This window comes from Colossoma macropomum, unplaced genomic scaffold, assembly GCF_904425465.1.
Source record: "Colossoma macropomum unplaced genomic scaffold, Colossoma_macropomum, whole genome shotgun sequence".
NCBI classification, from domain to species: domain Eukaryota; kingdom Metazoa; phylum Chordata; class Actinopteri; order Characiformes; family Serrasalmidae; genus Colossoma; species Colossoma macropomum.
The window spans coordinates 42,329,328-42,345,762 of NW_023494787.1; the positions used below are offsets into that span (position 1 = coordinate 42,329,328).

Genomic DNA, 16,435 nt, shown 5'->3' on the forward strand with positions numbered 1-16,435 from the left:
ATAATATATTATATATTATTAAGTCTATAATAACTAGGAATGGAAATTTCAGTTAAATTTGTAAGGCATTATTTGAAGGATCACCCTATGTTGAAAGGACAATCTTTAGCGGCCAAAAATTAAAAAACATTGTTTTTAAACAGACAAATGCTAGTCGCCTGTTACCTCAGCTAACATTACTAGCCTTGCCATGTCATAACTTCTTTCATCTTGTACCTTTCATCTGGATTACATCAAGCAGATACCACACAAGATAAATTCATTAAATGGCGTTGACAGTTTTATTCCACTAAATCTGTTCGAATAGAGTGTAAAATGAGCTTAAGCTTATCAGCACTTTTCTGAGATGCGGTACAGCTGAGCGTTGTACTGTCTGCTGACTCCACATGCAAGTACATTTACTTTTGATATTTAAAGGTAATTTTCCAAAATTTCTGCATAAACCATTCACTGAGATGTATGTAACAAGCTATTCAGTGTGGTATGAAATGATGCACTGTATAGAACCTTGCTAATTCAGATTTCTTTAAAATGGTGGTGACAGGAACAGGTTATGATGCCTACAACATAAATATAGCACTGTTAGAGTTTTTTTCCTCCTTACTCAGAACGTTTTACTGGCAGGAATGAAGTAATCTTCAAACTTCTGCTTCAGTCCAACATTTATTGGGCATAATTTATTGAGTGCATAAAGTGCAAAATTTTTTTAGTATACAGCCCCTTAACCACCATCCAGGAATTACACTTTATTTGGCGTGATCCTAGACATCACAGATAACTGTAAGTGACTATAGCGAATCATAAGCAACCTTATATTGCATATTTATCAACGGTGAAATCAACTGAGCCTCTCACACTTCACATGCTCCGCATGGCTCTACTTAAGTAACGTTATAGCCACTAGGAGATGGGACTCCATTTACAGATGCCCAGTTTTTTTATGCAAGGAGGACACTGGTCACTCTACATTCTATTCCAAATAACGAGACCAAATCCAAATGGCTCAAATTACTTTCTGGTGTTGAAGTGAAACACAGTACAAGAGTTTGTACTAAGTGTTTTATTGCCAACTCATTTGAAAATACAGCTCTGAATATGCCGGCTCACAAGCTGAAAGAAACAGCTTTCCCAACACACACTGGAGGCAACGTAACCCTTAACAGCCTTGTCTGTATTGCACCTGCACCCCCCCCCCAAAAAGGAGACAACATGCCATTATAATGTTCATCCAGCTCATATTCAGATCATTTTGGAGTTATATATTTACAGTCAGCAATATGAGACTGAAGTTTTCTTCCTATTCGCCAGCTTGTTGTTCGAATTTTCCCATTCCATCTTAAAGGTTGCAGCAGTTATTATAATACAGTTATTATAACACTTCAGCTTCATGGTAAAATTATATCTGAAATGCAAAAGTTTTGCTTAGCTGGCTAATAAACAGAAATCTAAGATGTAGACACTTCAGTATGGCGCAGGCTGGAAGTCAGATCACATCAACGCCGCCTCACTTGTATGAACCTGAAAAAGAAGATTCTGAACATGAACCTGGCCCTGAACCTGAAAAATAGCAGCCTTACAGCAGCTGATTGGTGGTATCGTTCATGGTCAGATTTCTGTTTCTTAGCCAGCTTACCGAAGGTTTTGCATTTCAAAAATACCATTAAAACGAAGCTGATGATGGCCATTGAATTCCTGTTCCTCCTTAAATGGTGCAGCAGTTACGTTCTGCCTGTGCCTGCCCATCCAGGCGGTTACATTTGACCCAGAGGTCATCAGTCAATCCGCTGGGGTCCACGCCCACACAGCAGAATGGTAAAAGATGACAGAGAAAAAAGAAAATCTAAAACAGTCTTTTTAATGTTGTTTTGGGGAAATAACAGAAGGTACTTAAAATTAGCAAATTGTTTGCTATTGTTATTTTTCACAGATTTTAAACAACTGTGCAGGAACTTTAATCTAGAATGATCAGTGAACCTGCACGTCTTCCAAGTTTTTGTATGTAATGCTGAAAATGAGTGGTAAATATGAAAAAATAAACTCCTGTCTTCATATACCTCTCCGTCATGGATTAATTAAAAAAAAAATTAGATTTAGGCAAAAATATTATTTCAAACCTATACTAAAACAATGCTTCAGGTCATGTATTCACAATCATTTCAAGCTTTTTTGTGAGGTAGCTTCGCAGATATTAAACTCTCCATTAAAGTATCCAGTTCCTATCACCACCACTGTGAACAGTTTTGATTCTGTAAGTTTCTCAGAGCGTTTCACACCAAACCACTCTGAATGACAGTGCTGACTTTGTTTAAACTAAACCATGTAAATATGCTGAAACTTAGATAATCAGCGGAATGAGCCTTTAAATACACTGACAAGCATATATTTTTGTATTTTTAATCACCTTGCACTTTTGCTGAACAAACATTTTTACAGTACATTTAAGTACAGAACTACTGTAATTTGGTCACCTATGGGTAACGGTGGAGTGCATTGGTCAAGACTTACCTGAACCTGCCGATTCTTCTCAAGTGAGAGAACATTTCCCCTCCAGGAACGTACTCCATTACCATATAAAGATTAGTATTGTCCTGAGGAATTTCAGACAAAGAAGCACAATTGGAGCTTCACTGATGCCATATTAAGTGCTAATTTAATTATCTATTAATTTAACAAAATTAAATGCTTTTTAATACCTTTTTAAAACCTCAACATAGCAAAAATAATACAATTTCCACCTCACCACATGCACCCAAACTCAAATGCCATGTATTGTTGTCTATTTTATTCAAAGTGATTGGCTGAAGAAGCATGGAGATTACACTTGCACCGTCTTCTGAGTGCATCTGCGTTTTTTGCTAGTTTTGCCGTCCTCTAGTCCTTCATCAGAGGTCAATTTCTGACTAAATGACCACTGTCTGCTGGATCATTTCCACAGGCAAAGTGTTCTGAATTAGTTAAAGGTGGAAAACTTTAAAAATCATCTTAGAATTTAATTAGGGATGGCTTAATTCACCCCCACCCCATCTGATCTGTAATATGTAGCATCAGCTGATGTTGAGTCTAATCCAATTTTTTTTCGTAGATAATACGGCTGCACAAATTAGATAAAATATGCTAGGTTACCAACAAATATTACAGTAAAATGACATCTGTACTGATGTTAGTTTTTTTACATTTTTAAAAAAATTACTACATAGTTTTTTTTTTTACTTCAGATCATTTTATTGACCTCCCTATTGATTTGGCTACCAGTTACTTTAATATTCTACAGTAAAATCTAAAAATAAATTTTTTGTGTAGACTACTTATGTGAAATAAGCATTTAATAGTGGTATGAATACAGTATGAAATCACAACAAGCAGCAGAAAACAAACTAGAATAGCTGCACACTCACATTTTATCTGCCCACGTTTAGACGAAAGGCGGCTAATTCAAACACCGTAGAAACACTAAAGCTGCAGATATTACACATTTTCATTTTCTACCTTTAGACTTACTTTGCTACCTTTAGAAAACCTCCCTGTTACAGGTTGTGGCTAATGCCTGCATCTATGACAGTGAAGTGAACAACGCTAAAATGAAACAGAAGTTTCAGAATGGACTGGGCTAAATATAGCTGATATTCTTTAAAATATCCAAACGCCTAGACGCTCCTGAATTTAATACCTCCAAGAAAAAAAAAAAAAAAACCTTTTTATGACCTTAAACTTTTAACAATTTGGAAAAAAAAGTATCTCACAATACTTACACGTTTTTGTGATATGCATCACAATATTTTGACACAGACAAAATATAGTAGCAGTGCCACATTTAAAAACTGCCTTTAAAAACTAAGAATGATTTTTATTCCACATCACATACCAAACTGAACGAAATCCAATTAAACAGGACTAATTATGATCTCTTTGTAATGAAACATGCAGTTGGTCAGTTTTCTTTAAGTACTGACGATATTCACAACATGCTCAAAGAGTAATTTCTAAGAAAATTCACCCAAACACTGCTCAGAAATGCACACTGTGAAACATTAGAAAAATAAAAATCACAATAACGATATCATCACTTTGCCCATCCATACTTTAAAGACTGGCAGGAATCCTGTACAGCCACACACACACAGTAAAAACAAATGTATACCTTGAAGGAGTGCTCCAACCGTACGAGAAAGGGGAAGCTGACTGCTTGCAGGATGCGTTTCTCATTCAGTGTGTGTTCTATCTGTTTCAGCTTGACCACCTGAAGGACACGACAAACAGATGATCAGTTAAACGCACTCAGCTACACCTTCTCACAACAACCGACCAAACACTTCTAATCCCCCTAAACAGACCAGTCACAGCAGGTGCCTCACTGCCCTGCACCTTTCTGCGTTTTCCTTGCTCTAGGCAAACTCACCTTCTGTTTGTCGAGAATCTTCATGGCAAAGTGCTGTCCTGTTTCTTTGTGCTTGACTAGCATGACTCGGCCGAAGGAGCCTGTGCCCAGCGTCTTCAGCCTCTCGAACTGGTCCAGAGACGCAGTGTTCTGGTAGTGAAAGAAAAATCAAGTAAGGAGGGTAGTAATCAGATGATGGGAACTCTGAATGGGAGCTAAGGCTGTTTTCACACCTAGTTTGTTTGCTGAGGTCCACAACAAAGTTTGGATTTTTGAGACACTGTATCTTTTATTTTATTTGGTTTGGTTTATTTCACATTGCAACGGATGAAGTGCACTAAGCACATACGAGTGTTCTTTGGTCAGAAATCTGGCATAGATACAGGCACTCAGTTACTTTTGTTACTTTCACATTTGCCTCCGTTAGACATTGTTTTTAACTTTTAGTCACATATCAGTATATAAAACCCAGATCAGTCCCTTACATGCACTCTACAAATACAGTTATATGCAAAAGTTAGGGTGCTTTGGCAAAATGATATTTTGTTGAGTTTCTAAATGAAAATAAGTTCATACATCCTCTATAGAGAACACACTTCTGCACCATTATTTTAATGCACCATTACTGTTGTTACTGTTGCAGAACTTAACCAATATACAAAAAAAATAAAAAGAAACGTGACCTGTGCAGACATTTTATACTGTTAGTTTTTTTCCACTATGTTAAAACTTTACTTTACATTTAAGGTTGTCCCGTATAGAAGACATTAACTTATTTTCACTTAGAAAATCAAACAACAAAACATGTAATTTGTTTATCATTTGTTGTACAGTTTGATTCAGTTGTAAATGTATTAACCTATTATGATAAAATACAAGTGAAAGCAGAGGTTCGTAATGCCTACATAAGTCACAAAGTACTAAAAATAAGCCTTACTTGACCCTTATGATTTTCTTTATAGTTGACTGGATTATTTATTTGAGGTCGCTAATGGTCAAAAGTACATTATACATGCTTCAAGAATTATATGAGGCTGTGAATGGTCAAATATTAAAACAAGCAGATTATGCCTGTGCAGCTCTGATGTCTACTGGGACGTCTGACGCCGAATTCCTGTTTGGTGCAAACCATCATAAAAATGTGTTCTAATGAGCTGTGAACTGAACCACTAAACCAGGGTTCAACAAGAAGTGGACCGAGACCTGTGATTTTTGGCAGGCCATGGTCAGTCTACTCTGTGCGTCTGTATGAGAAAGGCACTGTATCAATTCATGAAATATTGTTTGGTGTGGACCAGCGTATGGATGGAGTATTCACATCTTCCAAATTGCACCAAACTAAAGAAAAAGTTTGACTGGTCTGCAGCAAATAACTTATGTGTGAAAGAACCTAGGAAGCCCCCAGACTCAAAGAAGATAAAGATTAACAGACAAAAGATTAACAGGAGCAAAATCTCACATACATTACTGATTCTCATGTAAAAATAATGTTCTTGGTAAACATCCAAGCTGGGCAATCACCATATTCCTTAGATTCCCAACTATTCCCACTGTATTAGCACCTAATATTTTTGCACATGAATCTGTTCCTGATTTTCATATAAAACATATATTTAATTCCATTTTTGTGGCTCCATGGTGCCACTAACTAATTTTTAACACCACAGTACTTGAGTAGGCAAATAGTCACCCCACCCACTGGTGTGAATGACTATAGCTCAGCTGGAGGGCAATATAATAAACAAAATATCTGACAGATACTAAAAATGGTATTAATTTCAGATATAGATCTGTTTCACTTGATCTAGTATTCAAATAAAACAATTACAGTGGTAAAAGTCAATAAAAAAAAAAAAACTTCATTGTGTGTCCAGAAGGGGGCACACAACTTGCATTATGTGTACACATGATGGAGAGCCTCTGAAAAGTATGCTTTCCGCTCCCTCTAGGATTTTTCAGCCACAAGTGGACCTTCAAAGTGTGACCAGCAGGAGGTACACTTTGGCAACTGCTCCCAAATGTACAAATGGTTACCACTGGTCATGCAGCACTGAGCAAAATATAAAAACTATACATAAGTAAGTCCTATAAAATTGTTCTTTCTTCAGTATATTTTAAAAATATCACCTTATGGTCCAGTTTCCTGGACATGGATTCAGCCTAACCTTGGACTTAATTGCAGTGACAACGGTGAATCACAATTTGAAATTCTTTTTAGTCCAGGCTTCAGCTTAATAAGGGCCTGGGAACTGCATGTAATACCACTTCATTTCTGACCAATATCATACATGTTTTAAAAACCAGGCTAGATGTTCTTGCAGTCATAAATACATAAATAAAATAAATAAGAGAGACAAAGAAAAACCTACCTGTGCTGGATTCTCCCATTTCTTGAGGAAATCTTCTTTGGCTTTAGCAAGAAACTCCTTCACTAAAAAATAAAACAAAGCAAATATTATTGACCTTATTTTCACCTTAAAATCACCTGTATGATGGGATAAGAGAACCCCATTTAAAAAGAGAAACTTTTGACGAAAATATATTAAGTCCAGACTTGGGCTTTCTTCAAAGGTTTAATACATGTATGCACAGAAGCTCCACTGACTGACAAAAAACAACACAACCAGTTTAAACTGCTTCAGGTAATGCTAGCTGTACACATGACTGAGGACGTCCATTTCACACTAGGCAGAGAGCTGTTTCTTTTGTTTTGCTTACTTAGTTGTACTTTCAGGCTTAATGCAAAGCATGTAACATTGTATTTTTTGGCAAGTTAGCACATGGCAACTTAAGTTTGAAAGCAGCTTCAGCAGATTTGTCCAATTTGTTAAATCCCTTAAGAATGAGCCAAAATAGACTCAACATTGTTATAACAGTTCAGCAGAAAAAGGGACGTTCAGACATTTATTATTAGACTTGTTTGCAGTAGACTTTAAAATCAATGAGGTGGAACACACATTCCAGATGAATGACGCCTGGTTGCTTTGCCATCACTGTTATCTAACACAGATATGCTGGGTTTTGACATTTTTTTCCACTAAGAAAATCACTGGAAATATGAATACTACATCAGTTAGCTGGTCTAGGCTTTGTGTCTTTCTAAAGCAGCCAGTTAGAAAGCACTGAGGCTGTTTTTCACTTTACCAAAAGAGGCTTTAAAGGGAAACCATACAGTAAAACATGCAAAATAAATATTTCATGGTTGGCAACCTATATACTGTTCCTGTAGCGGCTGTGGAAGTCTTTAGTAAATTTCTGTCAGGGGTTTAGAAACACAAAAGTACCAAAAATAAGAAGTAATACTTTCTAAAGTGGCTTCTATGGCTGCACAATATATTTGTCAATTGTTATCGTGACACTAGCTTATGCAATGCTGATGTCTTAGCAGGCTGCAACATGCAACCCCTTTAACCAATTAGAAAGGTTTTACTGTGTGCTGTGAATATCCTGCAATCACAGTTCGAGTTGAGTGTCTCTGTGGGTATTCTGATGAGTCAAGTTGTTCACACAATCCAATAAAAGTAACTTATTTTGTCCAAAATAATGCAGGCATGTCTCATTACAGATTCACCAGTGCACTTTTTAATATTGCAAGCTGTACTGCAATCAGAGTATGCAGTAATATAATTTCAGCACTATTATGTCCATTTCGTGCAGCCCCAGTGGCCTCTAACTCGTTACTGCAGTCTATGGAGGGACCATTTCTCCTTTCGGTTCTGTTGTGTGTTCAAGCCCATGGCCATCTTTCATTTCCACTGCTGTTAAAACCAAATCGACTAGGCTCATGTTATCTAATGCTTCCTGTTCCCACCATGACACAACAAGAGCACGCAGTAAAATCAATAGTGGCTGGCACTGTGCACGCTGTGTGTATGCAGCACAGTATGATCAAGCCACAACTTAAAACCACTCTGCATTACTATTCAGCAGTTACGAGGGGAACCTGCTGCTAACCAGGGTTCTGAGTAGCTTCCTTTTGACTGTTCGAAACAAAAAGTCCTCCAATGACAATGAAAGTGCTCTTATAACACAACATGCACAAAGTTCTTGCATCCTCCTGTCTTCATTTCCACCTTAAACAAGTGACCACCAAACCTCTCCTTTCATCACCACCTATCTTCGGCAGCAGCCACCACCAAGGCAACATTTACCTGGCTGTATGGCACTGCTGGTCGTGTAAAGGCAGGGTTTATACCAACTTCCAATAATGTACAGAACAACACTTCTTTCCTCAAAAGTATAAACACTGAAATACCCTCCTCCAATGTTTCAGCAGACTGTGGGAGCTAGCATAATTTTCATAAGCTAGTTCCCGAGCTCATAGCATAAGCTAGCTATCAAGCTAGGTAAGCTGTAAAGTTGACCATGGTAATGACAAAAGCTGAATCTCAACCAGTCTTCAACCATTCACCCTGGACATCTACACCTAGTGCTGTAACAGGACGAACACTGGTTAACTATCTGATACCTGCTGTAGTATTCTGTCAGCTGTTACAGTAATCAGTGAAGTAAGGCTGTTAAATGTGTGGTCAGCAATCGTGTGCCGTGTTCAAAACATTTCAATTTTTCTATTTGGTTATGATGACAGAGAGGCCCTTTCCCAACAATTTAGCCTCAGTAAAGCCAGCGAGCTGGCGATTGTTAATCTTACTATAACAATCTCTATGCAATGTAATGCTTACTGGCTGCCCCCCCCCCAAGCTGTAACCAGGGCCCCTAAAATGAAACTGTGGTTATGCCACTGCTGTGAACACATACAAACACACCACCGGTGACCTCTCAAAAATTTTAATCAATTACTCAGTACTGGAAAATATAAAGGATGCACAACAGGCAGAAACAGCAGATTTTCACTTCAAATCCGCAATCGTCAATCTGCCAATTTATGAGTATTATTTTCGCAGATTTGTGTTGAAATTATAGGACACATAATGTGAGGCGGGTAAATGCACTTGCACTGTATTTATGTAACAACAGATATCAAAATGGCCTCTTACTTTCAATGTAGCACTTGATTCATATTGTATAAACAGAATTTAAAATGTCAGTCTGGCCTGTTTAAAAGCAAATAATGTCACTTCTACTGTGGCTTTAGCTAATATAAAGTACTGAAATGTGCTTGTGTTTCATATGTTCATTTAGCCCACAAAGTGAGAGTATTAGATTAAAAAAAATATAAAAGGATGATAAAACTGGCCAACAAAATGTGTCAGTGAAGGAATCTGTAACGGCCATAAAAATGCACGATCGGTACCTTTATAAAATGCAAACAATTAAAACTATACATCAAGTTTTTTGGGATTTTTCATTCGAGAAGCCTGAAATATTACTATAGATCAATAAAACTGCACAATATGGCTGAGAGTGATCCCAAACAGATTATTATTCTTTAAAAAATACTAACAGGCCGTTTTTAATTTCAGGTTAGATTTATTACAGGATTTGATGTGATACCTGGCATCAGATCAATGTCACCTCTAATAACTACATATTAATTATAATACTGAAAAATCGATGTATTTAAATTGCCACCATTTGTTTTACTCTACATAAACCTTTTTCTAACTGTACATCTGCATGGAAGTGCCAGCAGAAGTGCACACACACATACAGTGTGGGAACGTTCCAACAGATTCCAGGCTGTTCCTCATTCCCCTCCTCCGCTGCTGTGTCCCCTCACTCGAGGGACCCTCAGGGGAGCCGACCACTGCAGCGCACTGCAAACTCTCAAGTGCATGTGGGAGAGTTAGCAGGACTTAGTGAGGGCCTGGGAGCGGCAAATAAACTCCCTCCGCTGCTCAGCAGCCATGCAAACTGGCGCACTGCAGGCAAGCATGCTTCCGCTGTGCATGCGCTCACAAAACAGAGCGTTATACAGTCAGAATGAAAGTGCAAGTCACTTCAAAGAAATAATTCAGCAAAATAAATCTCCCAACGCCAACTGTAGCAGCACTGGAGCTGGGCGGCTAACATTGCTAACAAACTCGCGAAGTCAAAAGGCAACCAAATCTTTAAATCATAAATGCATCCCCAAAACTTCTCGATGTGGTTTAGGACACAGTATGACTTACTGTGAACTACAAAAAAAAATAACAAAACATCACCATGTAGCTGAATGCAAATTAAATTTCTAAAATGTATCATCACGCAGGCATACGGATGCTACAGATTTTGTTCACAATTTCTGTTGTTTCAACCTGTAATCCTGAATTTTCCATTTGAAGGTATTTATAAATATAAGCGACATAAATTGTGACTAATTTAGCATTAAAATGTTAGATTAGTCACAATATAAATTGTGACTTATCTAACATTCAATGTCACACAGGCATAAAAGTGGAGCTGGATTCTTGAATTTGGCCCAAAACCGTTGTCCAAAATGCTTGAACGCAGCGTTCAGCTACACGGTGAGGTTCTGTTTATATATATTCCATGGGAAATCATATTGTCCACTAAACCACATTAAGTCTGTGCAACACCAATGAGGACCGGGATGCAATTCGAATGGGTTGAGTGACGTTTTGGGAATGTAGTTAATGAAAAGATTTGGGTGACTATAGACTCCTAGTGTTTGTTTGCAATGTTAGCCTCTTGGCTCTGGCACTAAACCAATTAAACAAAATTTGACATCAAACATGTCTTGGTTGATTAAATACAGCTGTGACAAATGGATCACTGCAGAAATGTGATTTTTCACCAAACCATTACATTAAGATGTTAGGTGAATGAAGGGTATGGATACAACAAAGATAAGAATACAACACCTGAGATATTTGATACTGTCAAAAATGTTTTGTTTTCTGAGATTTGCGAAGAAGTCTGAATAGATCAAACAGTAGTGCAATATTTAAAATAAAGTCTAGGAAAATCTATAAAGTTTTTTTTAATTCAGTATTAAAAAAATAATTATTTAAGATGGAACAGAAAAAGTAGACATCAGCAAAATACACTGCCGTCCAATCAGCTAGAGAGGCTCTATAATTAATCTAAATTTATGTCGCAGCTATGCATTGTTCTAGAAGCACTAATGATAACTATAATATGCTCAGAACAGTGTACCATGGTGTAATTTCTAACAATAACAAGAGCATATTGTCATATTACTGAGTCCCAAGGTAGAATGGTGGAATATGTAAGGTGAAATATAACATCCTGATATATTCAGTGAGTGGACTTGTTCAGAGTGACCAGCTGCAGTTGACTATCATCTCCTATTCACAAGTTCATCAGAGCTCCATCCAGACAGCCTTGCTCCACAACTTTACTGCAAGCAGTCTAAGTCTCTGGACTTTTGACAGAGCTGCATTCTCACATTTCTACTCCATTCAGATAAGCTGATGAGCTACAGGAGCCAAAGGAACAAGAGCAGGGAGAGTAGGAGAACAGCCAGAGACCAAAGTTCATTCAGGGCACTCAGAGAAAAGAATTTCCCAAAAAACAGTACAAGCCAGACTTTCCTGTCCAAACCACAAACACCCACCACGAAAAAGGAGCACTCATATTTAATTCACTTGGAATTGCTCAGGTACAACTACACACACACACACACACACACACACACACTACTAGGTTTTAATTACTAGTCAACTTAACTCTATTACTCAATAACAACTCACTAAGTAAACGTAAATGGTCTCACATCTAAAACTAAAAATAAAGGGTATTTTAGATGTTTTATTCAATATTAAAGTTATTACAATAATTATTTTCATACAAAAAATAATGCTATTATTGCATATTTATAGTATTTTCATGTCAGGCTATCTGCTGTGAATTTGGCATTATGGGTATCATTTTTAGTCTAACTATGCTTTCTCAGTTGTTATGGAGTCTTTCACAGCTCTGTTCGTCATTCTGAATTTCTTAATTTCTTTCTCACCTTTGAAGCTAAGGAGAAAGGAGAGTCCTCCTTCATCCTTCCTAACCATGAAGCTCTACAGTACTATCTCCACATTAGAGGTATTCTGTAAATGTACAGTACTGTGTAAAAGCCAGAAACCACCCTTAACTTATTTATCTTTTAAGTCAAAATGTCTTTTAAAAGATGTATATTAAATAAAGAAACTGCTGGTGTTATCAGATCCATGGACTGACCACCCCAGATACATTCAGTGCTGTCATCGTTGAATGTGTTTAGGATCGTGAGAAGAAGAAAATTTAATCAACTTTGAAAACTGAACTTGATGTGTAGAAAAACATCCCTGCAGAATTCTTATTCTGCTGTCACTGATGAGATGTTTAGCTGCTGAGGCTCCTGTTTAATTTTCTATATGTTTATACACGTCTTCTGCTATTGTTTCCTGCTGCTAAAACATAATTAGCTTAATACTTAATGGCTGTTTCCACTAAATTATTTATGCACAGTACTGCATCTGTAGCAAAAACACTTTTAATTTACTAAACTCAGTGGACTTTTGAATGGTGAAAAGTAGCGATGGAAGAATTCCATCAACCCCTCACTAACAGCCCTGGCACTTGTGCACTGATGGCCCAGTAAGGGAAGCGATCCTTGCCTTTGTGCCGGCCTCTTGTTCAACCAGTAGCCATGACGACCAGAGGGAATTAGCCCCCTCCTTCACTCCCTTACCGTCCACCAGCAACGTGGGACCGTCCGGTGGTGCTGTTGCCACCGCCGCCTCGGCTGATCGAGATGACTCCCTCTTCCCTCCGTGTCTCCTGGAGCTCTTACGGTCACACATCGGCACGGCCCACGCTCTTCCTCCGGCTCCTCCTCTTCCTCACACAGCCAGCCTCATGGCCCTGCGGCCTAGCAGCCCGGTAAAGATCCGTGCTTAGACTGACGGGAACGTCCAGTATAGCCTTTACTTTACCTCCAAGCTGCGATGCTGGATACTCCTCTCTCTCTTTCCGTTTCAACAGACTCTCTCTCTCGCTCTCTCTATTCAGGCAATCGAGTGAACTAAGTCACTCTCTCTCGACCGCTGCAGGTCTATACAGACATTACCCAGGAAGATCAATTGGACCCATGCTCCGTTTGTGTCAATATTTATTCTGCACAGCATATCGATCCCAACAGAGGCCTGGTCACCAAGGGGAGTGGCAAAAACCATAACATCAGAGATAATTTCGAACGAGACTCAAGACAATGATAAACAAACGGCTGACGGGTGCAGAGCTGCTGCTGTCATTCTGTTATCTAACAGCGCACGTTTAGCGCGGAAGCTTGAGAGCGTTAAAGGAAGCGCAGTGCGAGTATTCGGGATAAGCTGCACAATAAGACAACATGTGGTCCCCTGCGGTCGCTTGCACTCAGAGCTGTCACTGTCCTCCAGTTGACAGAGCTCACGATCGATCAGTCAGATCAATCAGCGCAGCCCTGGGCTTCTGAGCTCCACTGTGACGCAAACCAACAGGGTCAGCTTGGGGTGCACTGACCATGAATTTACTCCAACACCAGAGAGCCAACTCCTACCCACTCCACCCCCCCGCCCATACACACTCATGTACTTTATATTAGAAAGAAAAAAAAAAAGTGGTGTTCATTTGCAGAGCAGAGCCTGAGGCAAAGCATTTCAGCTTCCACCACAGGACGAGAGAGAGAGAGAGAGAGAGAGAGAGAGAGAGAGAGAGAGAGAGAGAGAGAGGGATAGTTAAAAAGCAGAAGGGAGTAAGGCAGGCAGAAAGAAAGCAAAAAGAAAGAAAGATTCTGCTAAAACAAAAACAGCGGAAAACAAGAGACAAAAAACAGCAAAAGAGTGAAAAAAAAGGAGTGTTGGGGGAGAGAGAGAGAGAAAGCAATTGAAAAGCAGAAGAGCACAAGATAGAAAGCAAAAAAGAAAGATTAAAATAATTAAAAGAGAGGTGGAGCAAATATAGTGAGAAAGGACCAAAAGTGAGTACATATAAAAAAGAGGAAATAAAAAGGGAGAGTTAGAGTTACAGGAAGTAGATAAAAAAGAAAAAGAAGAAATAAAAAACAGATAGATAGATAGATATATAGATAGCTAAAGAGAGCGAGAGCGAGAGAGCGAGACACACACACACACACAGATCCTATCTGATCCACATCCAGGAGACAGAGGGAGCGATGGTAAGTCACCCCCCCCCCACCACTGCCCCCACTTCCTTGACCTTATTTCTGAAGCCCTCTCATTGCCTCTCCAGTCTATGCATAATCTCTGTCCCGCTCTTGTACCTGTTGACCTGTCCAGCTGCTGCCTGGACACATGAATGTTGCATTGGTAGGAAACGACATAGGTGAACATTTAGGCTGTCTTAGTGAGGGGTCCCTTCAATGAAGTGGTCTTAAGTAGCACTGTCTCTTTAAGGGGAGTTCAGGAAGTGAAGGGCAGACAAATAATAAAACAGACGCTGTTATGCAAGCTGATGTGGACTGTAACCCAAAGAGTTATTTATAGACACTGTAAAAGCTCCACCTTGACGGCATGTCAAATCACAGCCCGAACACTTGCAAACAACAGGCAGACATATGTTAGAAAACGTGCCACTGAAGTAATTTGGGTAGGTAAACTGTAAATAAGACAGGTCAGAGATGCTCAGCCCTACCGATTGCCGTTTTTAGCTCCAATTCTAAAAACAGCAGATGATCTTTGAGCGCATTTCGTCAATGTGGTAAGAAAACCCCGTACCTCCAAAACAGTAATTTTACAGAAGAATGAAAAGAGCGTTCTTATTGTTGATGTGAGAGTGTATTTGAATTCATTTGGGGCCATTTCCTTTGGCCTACTGATCATGCTCACACAATGTAAAGGGCAGATCATCAGTTCATTTGGTGTAAGAAAAAAAACAAAAATGGTTTTTGGTTTTGATAGGATAGTGCCTGTTTGAATATTAGTGCAAGGGTCAGATCTTAATTCTAAAATATTCTACAAGACCACTTCACTTATTTAACTATTATTCAATCTAGTCGAAACAGCCATTTAGTACAAACTGTTCATTTTTCAGTCAGGAAAAAAAGGAGTATTTAATAATAAATTATACAAAACCCAGAACAACTAAATTAAACTAAATAAAATTAATTTTTTCAGTGTTTGGGTTGTCCACCTTTTTCCTTTATTACAGCTTCTGTTCGTTTCAGAAGATTTGCTTTCTGTTATTCAAACAAACCTGCAGAGATATTTTTTCCACACCTCCAAAGTTCAGTGCTAGACATTGGTTGCATTTTCCTTACAATCCAAGTAATCCCAAAACCTTTCAGTGATGTTGAGCAATGGACTTTGGGGTGGTCAGTCCATTGTTCTGAGAACACCAGCGGCTTCTTGGTTTAATTAGCACATTTTTTTTCTCTGTGAGGGCTTCTTGACAGCTAGACATCCTAGCAGACTTACAGCACTGAGTTGTCTTCACAGTGGAAGGATGGACAGAAACAGGTGAGAATTTTTTTTTTTAGTTCTGAAGCAAGAATTCCCTCTCAATGAGGAAAGTTTTAAGCGCTGTTTGCCTGATGGTGATGTTTTCTCAGTTATTATTAACTTTCATCTAATGCTAGCTGAAAATGCTAGTTGTTCTTTACATTGTGTCAGAATTCCATGATTAATACACCAACAGAAGTGCTCCAAATTACTTGGAATAAATAATTAGTGTACTTATCGCATCTAAAAAGATAAGAATTTTTTTTTTCTTTTTCTGTAAAGTTTGCATTTAGGAGATACAAGTGACAAATAACAGTCACAATGACTACTGAGCAACGAGGTTTTGACAGGACAGTGACAATTTGAATATCAGAGCGAGGCATGTTCAACTAGTGAAAAACTCAACTCTACAGGATGGTGGATCTTGATCTCTGACAGGCCGAATCAGGAGTGAGCGAAGAGAAGCGGTAGGGAGAGACCACAAAAGCAGGACACACTGACAGGTCTCCGGGGAGACAGACATACAGCCTCCCTGGAACTCCTGCATGACGCAGCCAACACCAGGCAACAGAGCAAACATTAGACGGTGAATAAAAAGGGCTTTGTGTGCATGTGTTGGCAGAGCCACATCACTGCACTGAGCCTTCTACAGCAAAGTGTATTAAAAATGATCTAATCGCAATCTCGACAACAACCCCGAGAACTCCAGCTTGAAGCACGTTTCCAG

At 38.7% G+C, this 16,435-nt stretch overlaps 1 protein-coding gene across 4 annotated transcripts in view; it reads right to left on the bottom strand.

Annotated features, from left to right (window-relative positions):
* The window catches only part of prkacaa (protein kinase, cAMP-dependent, catalytic, alpha, genome duplicate a), a 28,550-nt gene that overhangs the window by 7,013 nt on the left and 5,102 nt on the right, over nt 1-16,435 (bottom strand). For 3 of the 4 annotated variants that reach the window (XM_036567416.1, XM_036567414.1, XM_036567417.1), the window contains exons 2-5: nt 6,745-6,806; nt 4,397-4,525; nt 4,139-4,237; nt 2,506-2,588 (exon numbers count right to left, since the gene is read on the bottom strand). In XM_036567416.1, the coding sequence (XP_036423309.1) occupies nt 2,506-2,588; nt 4,139-4,237; nt 4,397-4,525; nt 6,745-6,806 (373 nt within the window). Of the gene's footprint in view, nt 1-2,505; nt 2,589-4,138; nt 4,238-4,396; nt 4,526-6,744; nt 6,807-12,962; nt 13,474-16,435 lie in introns of those variants that run through there. The other variant, XM_036567415.1, reaches the window with a different exon arrangement.